This window comes from Hyperolius riggenbachi, chromosome 2 (genome assembly GCF_040937935.1).
Source record: "Hyperolius riggenbachi isolate aHypRig1 chromosome 2, aHypRig1.pri, whole genome shotgun sequence".
Taxonomy (NCBI): Eukaryota; Metazoa; Chordata; class Amphibia; order Anura; family Hyperoliidae; genus Hyperolius; species Hyperolius riggenbachi.
This window is the reverse complement of record NC_090647.1, coordinates 151,896,803-151,916,116: the sequence shown is the minus strand read 5'-3', so window position 1 is coordinate 151,916,116 and position 19,314 is coordinate 151,896,803. Positions and strand designations below refer to the sequence as shown.

General features: G+C 44.1%; 1 protein-coding gene across 2 annotated transcripts in view; it reads right to left on the bottom strand.

Moving 5' to 3' along the window:
* The window catches only part of ADCY6 (adenylate cyclase 6), a 349,764-nt gene that overhangs the window by 255,866 nt on the left and 74,584 nt on the right, over nt 1-19,314 (bottom strand). For both annotated transcript variants that reach the window (XM_068267693.1, XM_068267694.1), the window contains exons 2-3: nt 8,927-9,088; nt 6,417-7,275 (exon numbers count right to left, since the gene is read on the bottom strand). In XM_068267693.1, the coding sequence (XP_068123794.1) occupies nt 6,417-7,275; nt 8,927-9,088 (1,021 nt within the window). The remainder of the gene's footprint in view (nt 1-6,416; nt 7,276-8,926; nt 9,089-19,314) is intronic.

Sequence of the window (19,314 nt, the reverse complement as noted above, 5' to 3'; positions counted from 1 at the left end):
TTGTTTTAGTAATTGCATTTCATACCAGTGGCGGCTCCAGCTTCAGATTTTTGGGGGGGCTCAAAGGGGGCACAAGGGCTGGCAGGCCGGGCTTGGCGGGGGTGTGTGTGTGTTAATTTGTGTGTGGGCGTGGTCATGACATCATGTGGGCGGGGCTAACTGTAATGTAGTTGTACCAGCTAACGTAGTTACATTAAAAAAAATGAAGTAAACGCACATAATGACAGATAGCCGCTCACCAGTAAATGCACATAAGCGTCAGCTTTTCACCAGTAAATGCACATAATGACAGATAGCGTTTCCCCAGTAAATGCACATAAGAGACAGACAGCATTTCCCCAGTAAATGCACATAAGAGACAACTTTTCACCAGTAAATGCACATAATGACAGACAGCCAGTGTCCCCAGCATAGGTAGCCAGGTGTATAGCTGTCCCCAGTATATGTAGCCAGGCGTATAGCTCTCCCCAGTATATGTAGTCAGGCTGGTGGTGGTGGGCTGGGGGCCCCAGGGCACCTCCATGCTGACTGGTGGTGGGCTGGTGGTGGTGGTCTAGGGGCCCCAGAGCAGCTCAGGCCTGGCTGGTGGTGGTGGGCTGGGGGCCCCAGGGCAGCTCAGGCCTGGCTAGTAGTGGTGGGCTGGTGGCCTCAGGGCAGCTCAGGCCTGGCTGGTGGTGGTGGGCTGGGGGCCCCAGGGCAGCTCAGGCCTGGCTGGTGCGGTGGTAGGCTGGGGGTCCCATGGCAGCTAAGGCCTGGCTGGTGGTGGTAGGTAGGCTGGGGGCCCCAGGGCAGCTAAGGCCTGGCTGGTGGTGGTAAGTAGGCTGGGGGCCCCAGAGCAGCTAAGGCCTGGCTGGTGCGGTGGAAGGCTGGGGGCCCCAGGGCAGCTAAGGCCTGGCTGGTGGTGGTAGGTAGGCTGGGGGCCCCAGGGCAGATCAGGCCTGGCTGGTGGTGGGAGGCTGGGGGCCCCAGGGCAGCTAAGGCCTGGCTGGTGGTGGTGGGATGGGGGGCCCAGGGCACCTCAGGCCTGGCTGGTGGTGGTGGGATTGAGGTCCCAGGGCAGCTCAGGCCTGGTGGGAAGGCCTCAGGCCTGGCTGGTGGTGGTGGGCCCCAGGGCAGCTCAGGCCTGGCTGGTGGTGGTGGGATGGGGGGCCCAGGGCACCTCAGGCCTGGCTGGTGGTGGTGGGATTGGGGTCCCAGGGCAGCTCAGGCCTGGTGGGAAGGCCTCAGGCCTGGCTGGTGGTGGTGGGTCCCAGGGCAGCTCAGGCCTGGCTGGTGGTGGTGGGATGGGGGGCCCCAGGGCTGCTCAGGCCTGGTGGGAAGGCCTCAGGCCTGGCTGGTGGTGGTGGGATGGAGGGCCCCAGGGCAGCTCAGGCCTGGCTGGTGGTGGTGGGCTAGGGGCCCCAGGGCAGTTCAGGCCTGGCTGGTGGCCTGGGTGGCTGGGGCTAGTGGTGGACTGGTGGTGTGCCTGCTGCTAGGCTCAGGAGGCCTGGGGGGGCCTGGGGCAGAAAAACAATTTGGCAGTTGACTGGCTGGCTGGAGAGGACAGCCACCGCAGTGACCGCATCTACCTTCTCGGAGTTCCGACTTCCAGGTCCTACTGGCCTGGCTGTCAGCTCCAGGGTCCAGCCTCCAGTCCCGTGCGCTGTCCATGGGTCGGTGCCTGGCCTGGGTGTGTGTCACACCGCGTGACTGGCGTGCCGCAGAGAGAGTCTGGAGAGTGACGCAGACACACATGTCGGCGCCGGCGGCAACTAGCTGGCTGCGCGGCGGGCAAGTGTCACGTGACGCCGGACGTTGTCACGTGACACACTTTTATAATGTCGCTAGACGCGGCGAGACGCCACCACCACATACCTCCCCCTGGGGCGGGCCGCTCTGTGTGACTGAGGATGAGCTGAGCCTGCGCCCGGCCCAGGGTGGAAGCGGACATGTCGCCAGGGTGGGTGGGAGTCCGTGGGACTGATCGCTGGGGTGGGTGGGTGCCAGCCCAAGCCCTCGCCCTCCTCCCAGGCAGCCAGGCTCGGCTCCACTGCAGTGCAGACAGATGGCGAGCCGAGGTTGGGTCGGACACTTGCGGCAGCCGGCGGTGGGGGGCTTTGAGGGGGGCTAATGAGTTGCCAGCTGGGGCTGAAGCCTGGGTAAGCCCCAGCGTGGCGCCGCCGCTGTTTCACACACAGGAAATAACACCTACAGTTGATCCGTATTTTATTCAAAATTAAATAATCTTCCCATCCAGTGATTTACACTACACTGGGATTTTTGATTGTATGTAGCAATATTTTCTTTCAATGCACCACATATGTTTGAAGTATTTGATTCAATACAAACTATAGCCTATTTTTTATGAAAATGATGATCATTCAGATGATACTAAAGTCATGGTGGATTAACACTTCCCAAATGGATCTTATTTTTGCAGTGTGCTACTTCAAGGAAAAAGAAAATGAAAAAGGAACCGGGGGGGGGGGGGGGGGGGGGGGGTTGTAGCCAACAATGTACTTGATCTTTCAGATGTTGAACAATAGAACTGAAAAATGATATGTGTAGTGTTAGAGGGTGTTGGCAGTAGGTTGTGACTTTTGGACTGACTTCAGAAAAAAACACGTTATTATGTGGCAGCTGGAACTTTGGTTGCTTTGGTTGTATAATATAAAAAGTTAAAGCAGACCTGAACTCAGAAGTTCCTCTCTACTATAAAAAGGTAAGCAACAGCATAATAACCTTTAAAGAAAAAAAACATTTCTTTGTTACAGCTGATACAAAGCCTACAATAAATCTGCAGTGTGTCTACGACCGGCTTTCATGGAAGCAGACATAGGGTTAAGATCCTGTGTTTACAAATTAGCTGCTCATCTGAGCGATCAAATTACAGTTGTGATTAGTCACAGATGGGGGGGCAAATTACATAGGCTAAACCTTAAATACATACAACGTGAATTTCTCTAGGTTTTCCTTCTGTCCTGTGCAAGAGTTCAGGTCCACTTTAAACATGAATTGCACAGTGAAGGTTAGCAAGTGCAAGTATCAGACAAGCAGATCAATAGATATAAATGTCTGTCAGAGACAGGACTAAGGGCTCTTTCACATCAGAGCTTGCGTTGGAGAACGTTCAAAGCATACGTTTTGTTGTATGCATTTTAATGCGTTTTGATATGCGTTGCACTGCAGTGAGTGTGCGTTTTTAATGCGTTTTCAATTTGTTACAGCACATAGGAAAACGCAGGTAATTTTTTTTTCTTTTAGTTTTCAACTTTCTACATTGTTCCTCTGTTGCATTCTGGGACTGATTGCCTGCGTTAACGGATTAAAAACGCGCATAGTGTGCGTTTTACATTGACTAACATTGTAACGCATAAAGTTAGCGTCGGCCGAAAAACTGCGCCTGGGTGCAGTGTAACGCAACGCACAAAAAGGCTGCGTTATATGTGAAAGCTAAAATGAAAGTCTATGGACTTTCATTTTACCTTGGGTAACGCAAACTTTACCCCTTGCGTTGAAACGCAGAAAATCTGCCCTAATGTGAAAGAGCCCTTAGCACTAGTGACACACCAAACGGAAATATTGTTTTGTTTATAAAACAAACTCATTCACCATATGCAGTAAAGTAAATGCAAGATCACACTTATAAACCAGTGTGATGCCAGTCCACGGGAACAGCTACCCAAGGCAACGTGGGCTTAGCATTGTGTTATCTGCTTTGTGTCATGAAAGGTCATCTACTCATTAAGCTGTAAAATATATTTTTAAATTAATGACCAACCACTGAGGAAATGACAAAACTGACTATGCCAATACGCTGCTATAAAGGATAATATAAGTAATGCTCATTCAGACTCTGCAATTTCTCAAAGACTAAAAGCAAGCAGCAGCTGTTTAAGCAAACTATGACTCAATGCATGCAGGTATCAGCTAATTACATTGCTTAATTTACAAGTTACCATAACGCAGGAGACATTTTCCAGTACAAGAGCGGTACCGCATCCATACATTCATATTGCCCTACAAGATAAATTATTCCAGTGCTAGGTGGTTCCCATAGACAATGTATAGTCAGAACATCAATGTAATGGATGAGTGAAGACCACCGGAGGATGAATAGCAAGAAAGGTAGAGCTTTATGTCAAGCAATGCACCGGATCTCTTCTTACTACCAGTACACACCGGTCTAAAGCATGACAAGTGGCAGGAGAATGCTCAGAAATACAGGTAGGATCTGAAAACCTGGAAGGCGTCTGCGTATTACCAACTCCACAGACTGGAGCACCAAGTGTGGCTGAGTGATTGCTGTTCATGCTTTGAGAAAGAGAAGCTCCTTAAAGGACTACTGAAGAAAGAGGGATATGGAGGTTGCCATATTTACTTCCTTTTAAAGTGTGACTGTTGGGCATAAAATCAATTCTTTATTTTTATCTGGTAAACAAGTAATAAGGATGCTAAAAAGGCAATCCAAAAGTTAAAATTATTACTTTTCTTGTTGATAAAAGGATCATTACCCAGTTTGCCGGACTCTTATTATTTGGTACACACAAAATTTGGTACACAAAAGGGAAGTTGCAGGGCATGGTGGGTTGTCCTTTTTTGCTGCTCTACTTCCTCTCAGACTTAACTAATGCAGCCTGATAGGCTGAAGCCTCTTTCCCTCCTGTTTTCCCCTCCCACACCTCTGTTCCTTTCTGATTGGCCAATATTGCTCATGCAGAGACAATGCACTTTCTATAGTGAAGGGCGGGCATATCAGGCAGAGGAGAGTAAGGGCGGAAATGACATCAGGATTGGCTTCAAAATAGCCACAGTTAATATGGAAACTGTCTAGAATAGAATTCTCTGCTTTTATAGTATAGTAGTATTTATCTACTTATATATGTGTTTTGTTTCTGATGGTATGGCTGACAGCTCCTCTGTAAGCAGTACCTGTTGACTAGCTAATCTACTGATCCTCTGCCTCTAATACGTTTAGCCACAGACCCTGAACAAGCAGATATGGCAAGATAAGCATCATGCTTGTTTCTGGTGTTATTCAGACACTACTGCAGCAAAATAGATCAGCAGGGCTAGCAGGTAACTGGTGGTGCTTAAAAAGGTAATAAGTACGGCAGCCTCCATACCCCTATCACTTCAGGTGTCCTTTAACGCAGAATTACAATATGCCATAACATACAATAAAAAACGTGGAAGGGAAGATAATTATGATCTGTAAGGCGCTGGGTACTTGATGCTAAATCTGTGGTTATTGTACATGAAATTAGCGTTTCAGTTGTGCTAAAATCTCAAGTCTTCCCCGGTTTACAAAGCTGCAAGCAATGGAAGGAGCCATGCTACACAGTGATGTCATACCCAGCGGGGGGGGGGGGGGGGGGGGGTGGAATCAGCAAAGACTCATTACAAAGCATTGTGCTTTTAAAAAATATATGTGTTGATACTGACTGGTGCGAGACAGACCTACAATGGCAGTCATTTGCTAGTTGCTGATCTCGCATATAAATCGTTTATGTTTGTAACCTGTTGATCACGGGTGTACATCACTCCATACCCGGCTGACCAACCAAGTGATATTCTCTATGTCACTAATTTTGTACATATAGGTCAGGTCCCCTGTTGGGACATAGTTTGTTATTGCATCAGATAGTGCGAGAAATGTGCACAGGAGCAAGCCCAATCCTGCACAGCACTGCTTCTCCTACAAGACGTATATCTACTGACCTGTGGCTTAGGTGAAGTCACAGAGGACGTATATCTACTGATTTGTGGATAAAGTGGTTAATATTTTAGCATTTAAAATACTTTTTAAAAAGAGCCATTCTGTAGTACTAAACACAGAAAATCAAAAAATAAAAAATAACCATTATTTAAGTTTATGATTACAAGCTAATCTGTATCTGAGTGCTTAAAAACGTAACAAGTAGCAGGAAGTACAATACAGCTAAAAATTTCAGGTATGTACATGGTCCTGAACATGCACAAAAAAAACCCCAAACCTGTAGAGTAAACTATGCACGGTCATTTTGCTGTGGACTCCACAGATTCAAGGATAATGGTGATTTGGGGGAGAGATATTATTCTTCCCACAGGCAGAAACTATAGTATTGAGTGTCCTTACTCATCAGGATTTCCTGGGGAAAAGCATCTGCAATTCAATACAGACACACAAGTAAGAGTCCACCGTTGACATGTAGGTTTTAGTCCTACTATTGGATGCAAGTTAGTGTTGTGATAAAATTGACATATCCCTGCTATTAAAGCGGAACAAACATATCCAAGCAGCCAATCAAGTTGCACAGGTTCATCTAGTCCTACTTTAAGAAGGTATAGCTAGATTTCATGGTTGCGTTAGGTCACACCTGCACATTTCTCATGTTCCACTTTATTCCAGTGTGATTATTGAGGAGGCATGTTATAGGGAGAAGTCTCTCTCTTACCTGTTTCCAGAGAAAGTCATCATCAATGTTCAGCCTCCACGATATGATGAGATGCAGAGAGGACAGGATGACACCGCTCAGCACTGCTGCCCGCATGCGTACAGGAAGCAACGTGTAGATGATGTATATAAAAAACACACTCCACCAGATTCCTTCAGAGGCACTACGTGGGGCAACCATAAGAACCCCAAGAATTTGCACTGCAAATAGGACAACAATCACTAGGTAGCTGACAATCCACATGTAGTCTTGATGAAAGCCATTGCGGTTGCAGACCACCATGAGCGACAGAAATAGTGCCATGGCAACAGCAAGTACAGAAACATAAAGTACCTGGGGTTCCCCATGAGTGCAATGAAAAATCAACATAACCAGACACACCAGTACCAGGGCCCCCATCAACATAGTGAGACTGCTCTGGTTCATCTGGAAGAAATAGCGTTGGTATAGGCGTTCCAGCTTGGCAGACTGAAACTTCTTTGACTGAAACACTTGCAGACATCTAGTCCAGCATTCCCTAGGGGTAAGATGATGCTCCCCCTCCTCCATTCCCATCGCTTCAATGGAATCTGTTTTGGAGCTCCTGACCTCCCCGTCTTCAAAACCCAAAGCAACAGATTTAAGTCCAAGGTCACCTCCTGCTCCTTTCTTGCCGTAATGGTCCTCTTGCCAAGTGCAGCGGAGGCTACAGCTTTTGCGGCTGTTACGCTCCATCTCAGGGTCCTGAAGGCAGCTCATGTAACGGGGGCCGCACAAAGACGTATTCTTGCGTTTGCCCTTCTTCCCATTCCGCTCCCCCCATGCCGTCTTACGTTCATCCACTTTTGGAACTAAGATGCCACTAAACCACGACATTCTGCTGCAGGGGACACACAATGAAAAAAAGACAATTAGATGTTAAAATTGTGTTAAAAACTTAAGGAGACAGCTGCATAACTTATCAAAATAGATACAATTTAAAGTAGTGGATATTCTACAAAGTGGCTATAGGAAATTACTGGAATCACAAGCACTTGAAAATCACTCCTGTTCAATACATATCATTACAACAATATGTGGTGATCTGTAATGAATTAATATTAGAAATCTAGCAAAAAAAAAAAAAAAAGGCCTCTTCTACACTTACTGCATTACACTGTGTCACGGTACTGTCAACCACCGCAGCTCGTTCCAGTGGCCATTAAAGGTCAACCCAGGGTGAGAGTGATATGGAGGTTGCCATATTTGTTTCCTGTTAAACAATACCAGTTGCCTAGCTGTCCTGTTGGTCCTCTGCCTCTAATACTTTTAGCCATAGACCCTGAACAAGCATACAGCAGATCAGGTGTTCCTGACATTTCTGTCAAATCTGACAAGATTAGCTGCATGCTAGTTTCTGGTGTAATTCAGACACTACTGCAGCCAAACAGACGAGCAGGGCTGCCAGACAACTGGGATTGATTAAAAGGAAATAAATATGGCTGCCTCCATATCACTCTCACCTCAGCTTTACTTTGAAGTCTATGGGATTTATCAAACGTCGGTAATACTGCAGTGCACACATAGCGCATGGGAATATTACTTTCACTTCCGCCCGCAGCACCGCGAGTTTCGCTATCAGCGTGACTCGCGGTACTAGAGTAGAATGACCATTGCTACAGTAACGCACATTACTAACGAGAGTTAACTTGTACCGCAAGCCGTGATAATGCCGCAACTCGTGGTGCTGCAAGCGGAAGCGATGGTAATATTGCCATGCTATGTGTGCATCGCAATATTACTGGCGTTTGATGAATCAACCCTCATGAGGCATGCCATACCAGAAGTGCTCTAGTCACCGTAGAAGTGTGCCAGTAGTCTTGTGTTCATTTTATTTTTCCTTCGGTCATTGTTACACCACAGCGTATTAGTGTAAAACCACCATCATGAATAACAGCAAGCTGACTGATTCAAAATACAGAAGAGAAAAACCTTTCACCTATCGCTAGCATAACGCTATCCGTTCCTTAGAAAATTGTGATCTTTAAGTAGTCAAGCAAAAACACATGTATCTCATGAGAAAATAATGCACCATTACATGCAGGATTTGTCTTGTTACTAGGTGAGCCTATTTAGGGACATTTAGTGAAAAAAAAAAAAAAAAAAAAAAAATCGGGCAAAGAACTGTTGAGCTCTGGAACAGCTTTACAGGCCTCAATTTACCTAAGCTTTATCAAACACTTTATCAAACGTTTGATAATTTACCTCATGAGTAAAATCTAATTTTGAACTCACTAAGTAGTTATAGATTTATTGAATGTTTTATTGATAAAATAAATCTATAACACCTTAGTGAATTCAAAATTAGCTTTTACTCATGAGGTAAATTATTAAAGTATTTGATAAAGCTTGGTGAATTGAGGCCAATGTGGGGTTTACAATCCTTGTACCTGAAATGCTGTATTTTTAGTATCATGGCTTGCGAGAGTTGGAAAAACATAGAACATATGGAAATATACAGAAATAGCCAACCCTGTAATAGGATTGCTTACCTCTCCTGAATGGGCTGGGTTAGCTTCCCAGAAGCTCCTGGCTGGGTGGGTGAAACACGACATTTATTCCGTCGGGTGGAGAGGTGGGGGGTGACCTCTGCTTCTGAGCTTGCTAATTCAATGGCATCAGGGGGGAGATCGGGAGAGATTTCAATTGGGCACCTGAAAGGATGGGATAGGTACAAACCATGTCAGATAACAAGTAGCAGCATTAATCAAACATACCAGAAAACAAAAAAAAGAGCTCCTGCCCTTATATAAAGCAACTTTTCACAACAAGCTTTATACTAACAATCACACCATAAATTGTGTACGAATACGTAACATACTGGTCTGATATCACAAAAGCCAAGTATCCAGACAATGTGTCTGACAACAAGGCCATTTTGAGGTCTATGTAACTATCAGAGTTTTGCTGTCATTTTTAAAGCTACACAAAACTTTGCTGAATAGGAAACAAAACTAATGGTTGGACAATAAGACAGTGCCATTGTCCCCCTCCTAATGGCAACTGCTGTGCTTCACACACACTGTGTTGTCAGCTTCCGTTCACTACCATTAAAGTGGACCTGAACTCTTGCAGAGGACAGAAGGAAAACAGAGAGAAATGCACCCTGTATGTTTTTAGAGAGATTAGCCTGTCTGATTCCCCCTCATGTGTGTCTAATCTCAACTTGTAATTTGATCCCTAAACTGTGACAGCTGACTGCCATGGCAGAGAGCTATTAGGTAAACACAGGATATTAACAATATGTCTGCTTCCATGAAAGCAGGAAGTAGACAGTAATAAACTGCAGGAAGTAAGTAGACAGCAATAAACTGTAGATGTATTACATGATTTATATCAGCTGTAACAAAGAAATGTTTTTCTTTAAAGGTTATTATGCTGCTGATTATCTTTTACAGCAGAGAGGAGGTTCTGAGTTCAGGTGTGTCTGTTGTAGAGGTGCATGGAGTGTGTATGGATGAAGATAGATGCTCCCCCGTGCAAAAAGAAAAATAATGTAATTTTCCCTTCAATGTTCTTTCCCTCCCTATCGTCCCCTTTTGTGTGCCCCCTTTGGCAGTAATCCCCTTGAAATGACATGCAGAATAACACGCAAAAGGAAAAAGGAGACGGTAATGCAGCCCCATTATTTATTGCTATAGAGTTTTAGGTAACTACACGTTGGACAATACTCTATGTAATCTTGGAATATGCACCCTCTGTGATGATTGAGGAACAAGTTAGGACTCATGTAGATCCCTGCACTGAAAATACGAAAACGATGTGGTGTGTTTAATGGAATGCTGAAATGTGTAAAGCATTTGGGTACGTACTGCGTGACATGTGACGAAGGAGGGAGGAGCAAGAATGTGGTATAAGGATAGACTCATACTGGATCAGTTTACATCCTGACGAATCGCCCAATAAAGGGGCGGGAAACGCATCGATGGGCGGAGACTGTGCTTCACTGTAGCACCTCCTACACACTACATGGCGGTTGAAGCTACGGAAGTGCTCTCTGGCGTCCATGCACCTTGGTAAGGCTGGGAGACAGTGCAGTTCCCTAAGGCTGGAGTGAGGGCTGATGCCGCTCTGTCAACGAGATATGAAGGCTGGACTCTAAGCTGCCAATTCCATGAGCCTGACAGACAGCTTGTAAACAGCGTGGGTACTGACTGGAAGAAGACCGCACGACGGAGGTGGTGAGATGAAATGCAGATGACTGGTTATCCCCCCTCTCTTGCATGTTAAAGTAAAGTGTGGAAGTATAGACTTATGCACTATGCTCCTACCATTATCGCTGCTACGCAGGTGGACCCCATTTGCCCCCTATGGGGTGCATGTCCGTTGATTAGCTACAATTATATTGGACTGCGGCCACTGAAGTATGAGTGGGCGCCCTGGCTGTATGCGAGTGCGGCAGAGTGCGTGTTATGCCGGCTTAGACTAGGTGGACACTGGCCTGTGCTACATGCAATATACACATGTGTGACGCATAGATTCTCCAGCAATATTTTAAATTGTTTTTAAGGTGGCTAATTTTTGCATGCAATTAAGCCAATATGTGCAGTTATTGGATTATTAATACATTGATTTATCTGGCAAACACATTGTGAGCCCTAGCCGTGTATATATTGCTCCTGTGCCATAATTGGGGTGATGTGTCGCTATAATAGCGAGTACCAGGAAATCTACATTATATAAGTATTTTGGAACCTTGGTGATACCTTCTCTTTTTTAGGAGGTTCTGAGTTCAGGCCCGCTTTAAGATGAAGACCCACTAGGTCAGCCTTTCTGAACCTCTCTACCCTAGAGGAACCCTGCAAATAATTGTTGGATCCCAAGGAACCCCTGCATCTATTTTGCAGGAAGAATAGTCTTTAAAAAGTAGGTGTGGCTGTTGATTTCACTACCCCTATTACAGTGCCTCATTATACTAGTGCTTTTAAATTAATGTGGGACAGTGTTCTCTCTAGGCTCTTTTAGCCGGGTACTCCACCCGGCTAATTTTAGTGGGCACCCGGCTGTCGTCGGCTTGCCTCCTAATCCTCCTCCTATGCTGTAAGAAGAGAAGCGCCAACCCTGCTTTCCACCCTCGCACCTCACCCAGCTACTTTTTCGTGCCACCCAGCTGGAAAGAAATTTGTGGGGAGAACACTGTGGGAGGTGTTAGGAGGAGAACAACAGGTCGAGCCTGCACTTGGCCAAGATGATCCCGCACTCCGACTGAGAACCCTCTGCCATGTATATGGGGCTTTAGAGCAGGGGTTCCCCAACCTTTTTTTGCCTGAGGACCACTGTGCAGCATGAACTTTTTCCCTAGGAGTAATAGAGTTAGGGGGGGGGGGGTTGTAAGGGAGAGGTGCAGCCGCACTGAATTGGACCCTCCACCACACACACACTGCACCCCGTATTTAGTTGGCGCAGAGAAGTCCTACTATTATGTGAGCGTGTCCACGGGCCTGGCCTCTCTCTGTACGGCCATCAGCTGGCCTGCAAACCCACTAGCAGGGCTTTTCTAAGCAATTGTGATTTGAAAAAACTCTTGCTAATGTAAAGCTATGGTGGATTTGTTAAAATCCCTCACATGGGATCACATACATAGCATTACATTAGCAAGCGCACTTCAAATCGCAAGCGCTGCTAGTGGGTCCCAAGCCGAATAATGAAAAAAAAGGTGCTTTGGTTTAACTGCATCTAGTATGAAACATTTAAACCATCTCCAAAGACACTAAGATTAGGCTGTTCGATGCCAATGTAAAATCTGTCCCTTTATATACTTGTGAAACGTGAAAATTTACTAAGAATATAATGTTCTCATTAGATGCTCATAAATGGTCCGTAAGATTCTAAATGCAAGATGGCCAGCTGTTATAAGAAATTAAAATCTGTTGCACATGATAAAGTAGCACCCCACAGAATCCAAGATATAAAGGAACAATAAAAATCTTTACAGGACACATACTACGCCAAAAGTTGGAGCCCTAGTAATAAATCCACAGTTCTGGACTGTTAACTCAAGTTCCTCAAAAACAAAGCCAGCTAAAAAGGACTGGGGAAAGACCTACAGAAAGAGAAGTCACCAGAGCTAGGAGGATCTGGACAGAAATGAAAGTCTTATCCATCCAATCCTACCCCATGCTACAATGGGAGCAACAGAAAATAAGTCAAGGGGTCACTAGGTAAAGCACGGGATTATTTTACACAGGTTTGTGGATAACAACTGATGGGACTGAGTGAAAACAATTTTCAATAATAACAGGCTATTGAATTTCAGCCTTGTCAAACTGAAAGAAGTATTATTCCATTTCTGTGACCAGAGTTACACTTTCACTCCAGCTGAAATAATGCAGACACCTTCTGAGCTATGTGCAAGTGAAGATTATGTGTAACTTGAGACGAACCCCTTATTATAAATTACCATGCATGCAGTGAAGCTCAACAGTCAGCTAAGCTTAGGAGTCAGCTACACCCTTACTGTCAACTTACACATTTGAAGCAATGAAGAAGTACTGACAATGGAGCAGGGCTGTGGAGTCGGTCCAAAAATCTTCCTACCTCCTCAGTTTATGAAACCACAACTCCGACTTTGGGTACCCAAAATGGCTCAGACTCCTGGACTCCGACTAGTGTAATTCTTAACAGGGCTGTGGATTTTGTACAAAAATCATCCGACTCCGACTCCTCAGTTTATGAAATCAACAACTCCGACTGCCCAAAATTGCCCCGACTCCGACTCCACAGCCCTGCAATGGAAAGTGTGCCCATTCTGCCAATCTGTGTATAAAATCTAAAATGTGTCACTCCATTTATAAAAAAGTCGTCTGCTGGAATGGAAACTTTGCTTATTTAGTTAACAGTTTTTTTGCACAGTTTTATTCAAGGTACAGAAAAATCACAATTCATTCTCTGTAGCCTGTATCCATCTGATATAGATGGGAAACAATTGTTTGGGAATGAAATAAAGGAGTTAAAAGTAGTTGAGCACAAGTTTTCAGCCTTGTACAAATGTACGAGGGATGTCTCCTGGTGGGGTTTGGGGTCTGATCCCTCAGGCGACATTGCGTAGCCAAGGTTGTACAGATGCAACTAGTCTGCAGGCTAGAGAAGCTTCTCATGGCGGGCAAGGTAAGTGGGAAGAACAATGATCCGAAGTGATCCACCAGGTAGACCACTGGCTCTGCCACTCTGACACAGCAGACCTGGGTTTGAAGCTCCCTAGTACTTGGTACTGCCTATAGGAGCATGCCCTTGTGGTTGCAGCTGTGGCGCTTTGAGTCCACTAGGAGAAAAACATGATATAAATGTTCTCTGTCTTATCTTGACAGAGGCAGTCTCATCGGCTGCCTATTCAAGTTTCATACATACAATGTTTTATGCTGGGAATACACCATTAGATTTTGTGTTAGATAAATGGTTCGATAGATAATTTCCGACATGTTCGATCTTATTTTCGATTGTTTTCCTGATCTATTTCTCATAGAAGTGAATGGTAATTGATAAGAAAAGATAAGAAAATCGATCGGAAAAAAGATTGGACAGTAAATCGACTGAGAAATCTCATTGTATATTCCCAGCATTAAGACTTATAACTTGACACCAGACCCGAATGTGTGAGAGTTTCAAAGCGGACTTCCACATGGCCCTAAATTATGGCACGGGCATTACATTTTTAACTTATTTCAGGAACTGTTAGTATTGACAGGAATTACAGTGTTTCCCCAAAAATAATACTGTCTTATATTAAATTTTGCCCCCAAATAATTAGCTAGGTCTTATTTTCAGGGAGGGCTTATAATTTTGGTCCCCAGTGGCAACCCCCAGCCCAGTAAAGCGCTTCCCTACCTCCCTGATGAGCTGCCCTGTGGCGATACCCGTATGTGCCCTCCAGGGAACATGGTCCACAACGGAAGCACCCAGCCCAGTAAAGCCCTTTGTCGCCGCCATTGTCAAGGAAAGGAAGCTGGACGCTGCTGAAGAGAGATATTAACGCTGGCACGTAGGAAGCCAGTGAGTTTCTTCTGCTGTACCGGTAATGCTCCGCTCGCCACTCTCGGAGAGAGGGAGGGAGTGAAGGGAAGGACATTGGGAGGCCAGCTATGTCTTATTTTCGGGGATGTCTTATATTTCAAGCATGCTTGAAATATAAACTAGGCCTTATTTTCGGGGAGGTCCTATTTTTGGGGAGACACTGTACTTCGTATATCCTGTAAAGCACCATGGAAACAAAATGTGGCTGTGCTATGTAAAAATGCATGATAAAACGACGTGATTAACATTTTTAGTGCTAATTTTGTTTAAAAAAAATAAGTATGCTTGAGGGGAGAAAACATCTTTCTTCAAACAGAAGACATCCATATTAAAAACAGTAAGTAAAGAAGATATCTGCACAAAATAAACATGTACATTTTTTTGTTCTCTGAATGTCAAATCAGCTGAGTCAACCCTTTGCACAATGCCGTAGCTGACAATAAAATGGCAGGCTACGAACCTTAGTGCATTATGGAAACCGACATACTAGTCACCAAATCAGAGTATTGCCAGGGGGGAGGGGTAGTAGAATATAAAAACTCTTAAGTCCCTTCTCAACACAGAAAAGCTAATTATCTAGAACAGGCTTGCATACAACCTAATTATAGGACAACTTAAATTAGGTGGTTCCACGAGTTCGTTTATCAAGGACAACCCCAAATTATCAGTTTATCTTCTTTTCCAGTGTAGATGTATAATCATAAGCTTAGCATGAAGGGTAGCTACAGAAACAGAACAAGACACCAGACTAAACATAAGCTTCTCACTTTACTACAAGATCTTCAGAGGGGCAGTCATGCACAAATTAATTCTACAACAAGGACTTAAGGGCTGACTTAATATAGCCCAATACTCATTGGTGACAAATGTGTGCATTATGTATAACAATTAACATTATGTATAACAAATGGACAGTGTAACAATTAAACTACACAGCAATAACAAGATTTAAACACAGTTTGTCTCACTCGATCAGAAAATCTCTGCCTGCCAATCAGGCACGTAGAGAGGATACATTGAAAAAACTCCCAGCAACTCATTATCTGGATAAGAATGGACATCACCAGTCATCATCGTAATGATTTAGTGCAAACACCTACAGCACGAGTCAAATACTGCACACATATTGCGTTACCATACTGAATTACACACAATATTGTTAGCTTAGGGCCTGTTCATACTTGCTGCGTTTGTAAAACGCGTATAAATTCAAAGAAACGCAAGTTGAAAAACGCATGCGTTTTTCTTGCGTTTGAATGAGTTTTCTATTGCGTTTTGCACACACGTGACCCAGGGGAAAAAAAAATTATGGGAACTGCAGAGGAAAACGGACGCTAAAAACGCAATAGTACGCGTTTTTGATACGCGTCCATAGACTTTCATTGCGTCCGTTTCTATGCGTATCGCACAGAACTGCGTGCAGCAATGCGGATGAGAAACGTATGCGTCTCATACGCATACATGTGAACTAGCCCATTCAAAAGCATTAGGAGCCGTTTCTATGCGTTGTTGGTACCAGTACGCGTTCCCTGAAAACGGCTAGGAACGCATATAGTGTGAACAGGCCCTTACTGTATTAAAAGTAAACGGCAGTTGATATTCTTATATTACAAGTGTTGATCGTAACGAATACGTTTGCTTTCCTGAAATTTCACTCAATCTTGATTGTAAAATTACATTTACGGAATTCACTGGCATATTTTGAACACATCTTTTTCGCATAGATGAGTATATGTCCAAAAACCTATGGGAATGCATGCAAACATTTATTTTCACCAAGCGCATTGACGTCAATGGGCATGAGAAAGGTTTTTGCATAGCTGAGAATACATGGGTAAAATTATGGGTATTCATGTAAAATGCATTTAAATGAATTCATTTAGCACCAGCAGAATCACAGGTTTGGGGACTTGATAGCTTGTTATGGCATTGGGCCTTCAATGCTTGCCAACAGATATTGGGATGATGGTTCTCAATGCTGATGTGCAGTAGGTGTGCACTAGTCTTCTGCACTGATCAAAGAACACAGCTCAAATTTATAATGACAATAAGCTATTGAATTTCAGCCTGGCCAATGGAAAGCCATAATGTCCTACTTCTGTGATCACCACGGAAACCTCCACTCTCTTCCAACACTGCAACGGAGCAGAAGGAGTGCTGTGCTGTATGGAAAGGATTCTGTGTCACAGTATGTATATAGTTGCAGGCAGCTGGAGTATGTGTGTGGCCCTCCTTATTTAGCAGAGGATACAAAAAATCCATTAGGTTTTCTCTTCATACACGATACACAACCATAAAAAAAAAATGGATACCACCGATAGCTAAACATTAGCATGTGCTTGCTGATTTAAATTTCATCTACTTTTTCCTTTGGGTGCTGATTCTTTCCTCAACCCACTGCTACCTGGTTTGCTGTACCAAGCTATGGATCCCCACAGAGGTAAGAGCGAGGATTACTTTCCACAACCAGACAGCTACCCAGTTAACTTTGGTGTTCATGTCTTTCCAGCGAGACATTCAGAACTCAGTTCATTTTAAAGCAGTGTTGCCTGAAACCCCCCCCCCCCCCCCCCCCAAAAAAAAAGGCTTTGGTGATGGGGCTCCAAAGCTGCTTTGCCAACATTTTAATTAAGGAAGTAAGATTCAAAGGTCTACTGTCAATGGCAGTAGCAATGTCCAACTGGAGCATTTGCAATATGTAACAAGAATAAAATAGCAGTATAAATTCAGTTGTAGCAAACAAGAACACGGCGGTTTATTCAAGGTGAGAGTCATGATGAAAGCTTTAGTTTAGTCAAAATGCACCACACAGCTGTGAGCGAGGGAGTGCAAACACTGACTAGAGGTGCAATGTGTAATTGCTACCAGCTAAGCTACCTCAGAGGTTCAAGAAGCCCTACAGAAAGGCAAAGTAGTAAGGGAGGTACTGCGTATTGACTTCACCGTACGGGCTTGTGCACACTATAAACATTTGGGATATATATTTTTAAGCGCTGACGATTTCTGAAATCGCCCTAAAAGCGCTTGTGCAATGATTTCCTATGAGAGAGTGTTCACATGTGCGCGTTGCGATTGCGTTCCGCTCCCCAAAGGGCTGCCTGTACCATTCTCTGGGCGATTTGGCTATAATGGAAGGTATAGGGAAATCGCAAAGCACTTGAAAAAGCGTTTGTGTAGCGATTTCCTGGGCGCTTTCATGAATAAATACATTGTATTTATTCATTTCCAGGTGAAAGTTCATTTCCTGACTGACGCCAGGAAATTAAAAAAAAAAAAAAAAGGAATTGCTCTGCAAAAGCGTTTATAAAAGGTTAGGGAAAGGCGAATTAAAAAAAAAAAAAAAAAAAAAAAAAAAAAAAAAAAAAAAAAAAAAAAAATCGCTATAAATCATTTATAATGTGAACATAGCCCAAGTGCTCAATTTCCAGGATGTGCTTTAGGCCCTGTTCATATTATGTGCGTGTGGAAAACGTGCAGAGCGCATGTAGTAAACGCACTGGAAAAACACATGCGTTTGTACGCGTTTGTACGCGTTTTTGTAATGCGTTTGTATGCGTTTTTTCCTTATGCGTTTTTGATCATACCTGGAAGAGTCAGCTACACTTCCGACGAGAAACGCACCTCCGAATACGCATACAAAAACGCATGCCATGCGTTTTTAGTGCGCGCCCATTGACTTTCATTATAATGCGTTTCTGTGCGCGACGCACAGAAATGCATCCAACTATGCGTTTCTGCCATGCATACGTTTGCCACGCGTATATGTGAACGAGGGCCATACCTTTGCATTGATTTTTCTGGCCCTCGCAAAACGCACACAAAACGCGTACCTTAAAAACGGACACAAACGCGTGCAGTGTGAACGGGGCCTTAGAAAAAAAAAAAACTGACAAACCTCACAAGGTTTCCTATCAAAGAGTATCTACTGTGAGATACCCTAACTTACAGTATATATCACACAGATTTACATCAACTATCCCTTTGGTTCATGGAAAAATTTGGTATTATAGGACTTTCTTATTTTCCCTCTCCATTATGTTTACAACACATATTCAGCTATAGAAGTTTTATTATTCATACAAGATTGTCAGCTACTTGGTTCATAAATGGTATTCTGTAAGATGGCAATGTTCCTATAGGAGACACTACCACTTACTTCTTGTTCAACGTTAGAGAATTCCAGGATACTTGCTTTTATGAGCTCGGTTTAATGACATTTCATGGCAATTTCATTGAAGCCCCACTACAAGATATGGAGGCACGAAGATTGGGCGGTAAGCTTCAAACAGTATCGGTAAATCCTACTTAGCTGCAGGTGAAGGTTGATACATTCATTATATGCTGCCAGATTAACCATTGGTGCTCTGTAAAGTAACGGCATGTTTTGTACGGACAATCCTCGGACTGGGTGCCTCTGTTTTGCCTCTCTTTTGTCCCCCCCCCATGAGGAAGCCAGACTGTGTAATACCGATACCAGTGTGTGGGTGAGTGGTGAGTGATTGATGGGCGTCTTGTCTGCATGAGAGGAGTGCTCCACAAGTTTTAGATGGTTTTAATGTCTTAGCGATTCACCCTTTTGTACTGAATAAAAATGCCATTTTTTCACACCTACTGAGTGATGACACTATATTATTTTGTATTGATGTCTTTACCTTTGGCAGTAGTTAGGATTATACAACGAGGTTGAAGACGTGCACTTCGATTCTTTGTATAGGTTGGAGACATTTTTGTACACTTTTGTGACAGCAGAGACACAATGCAAACACTGAGCTCAGATGTGCATTGATGTTCAAAGCTAGATAAAACAAGCAGTGGGACATAGGTGGGGTTTATCAGGAGATAAAGGATCTATTGATTATGATTGTTTCTC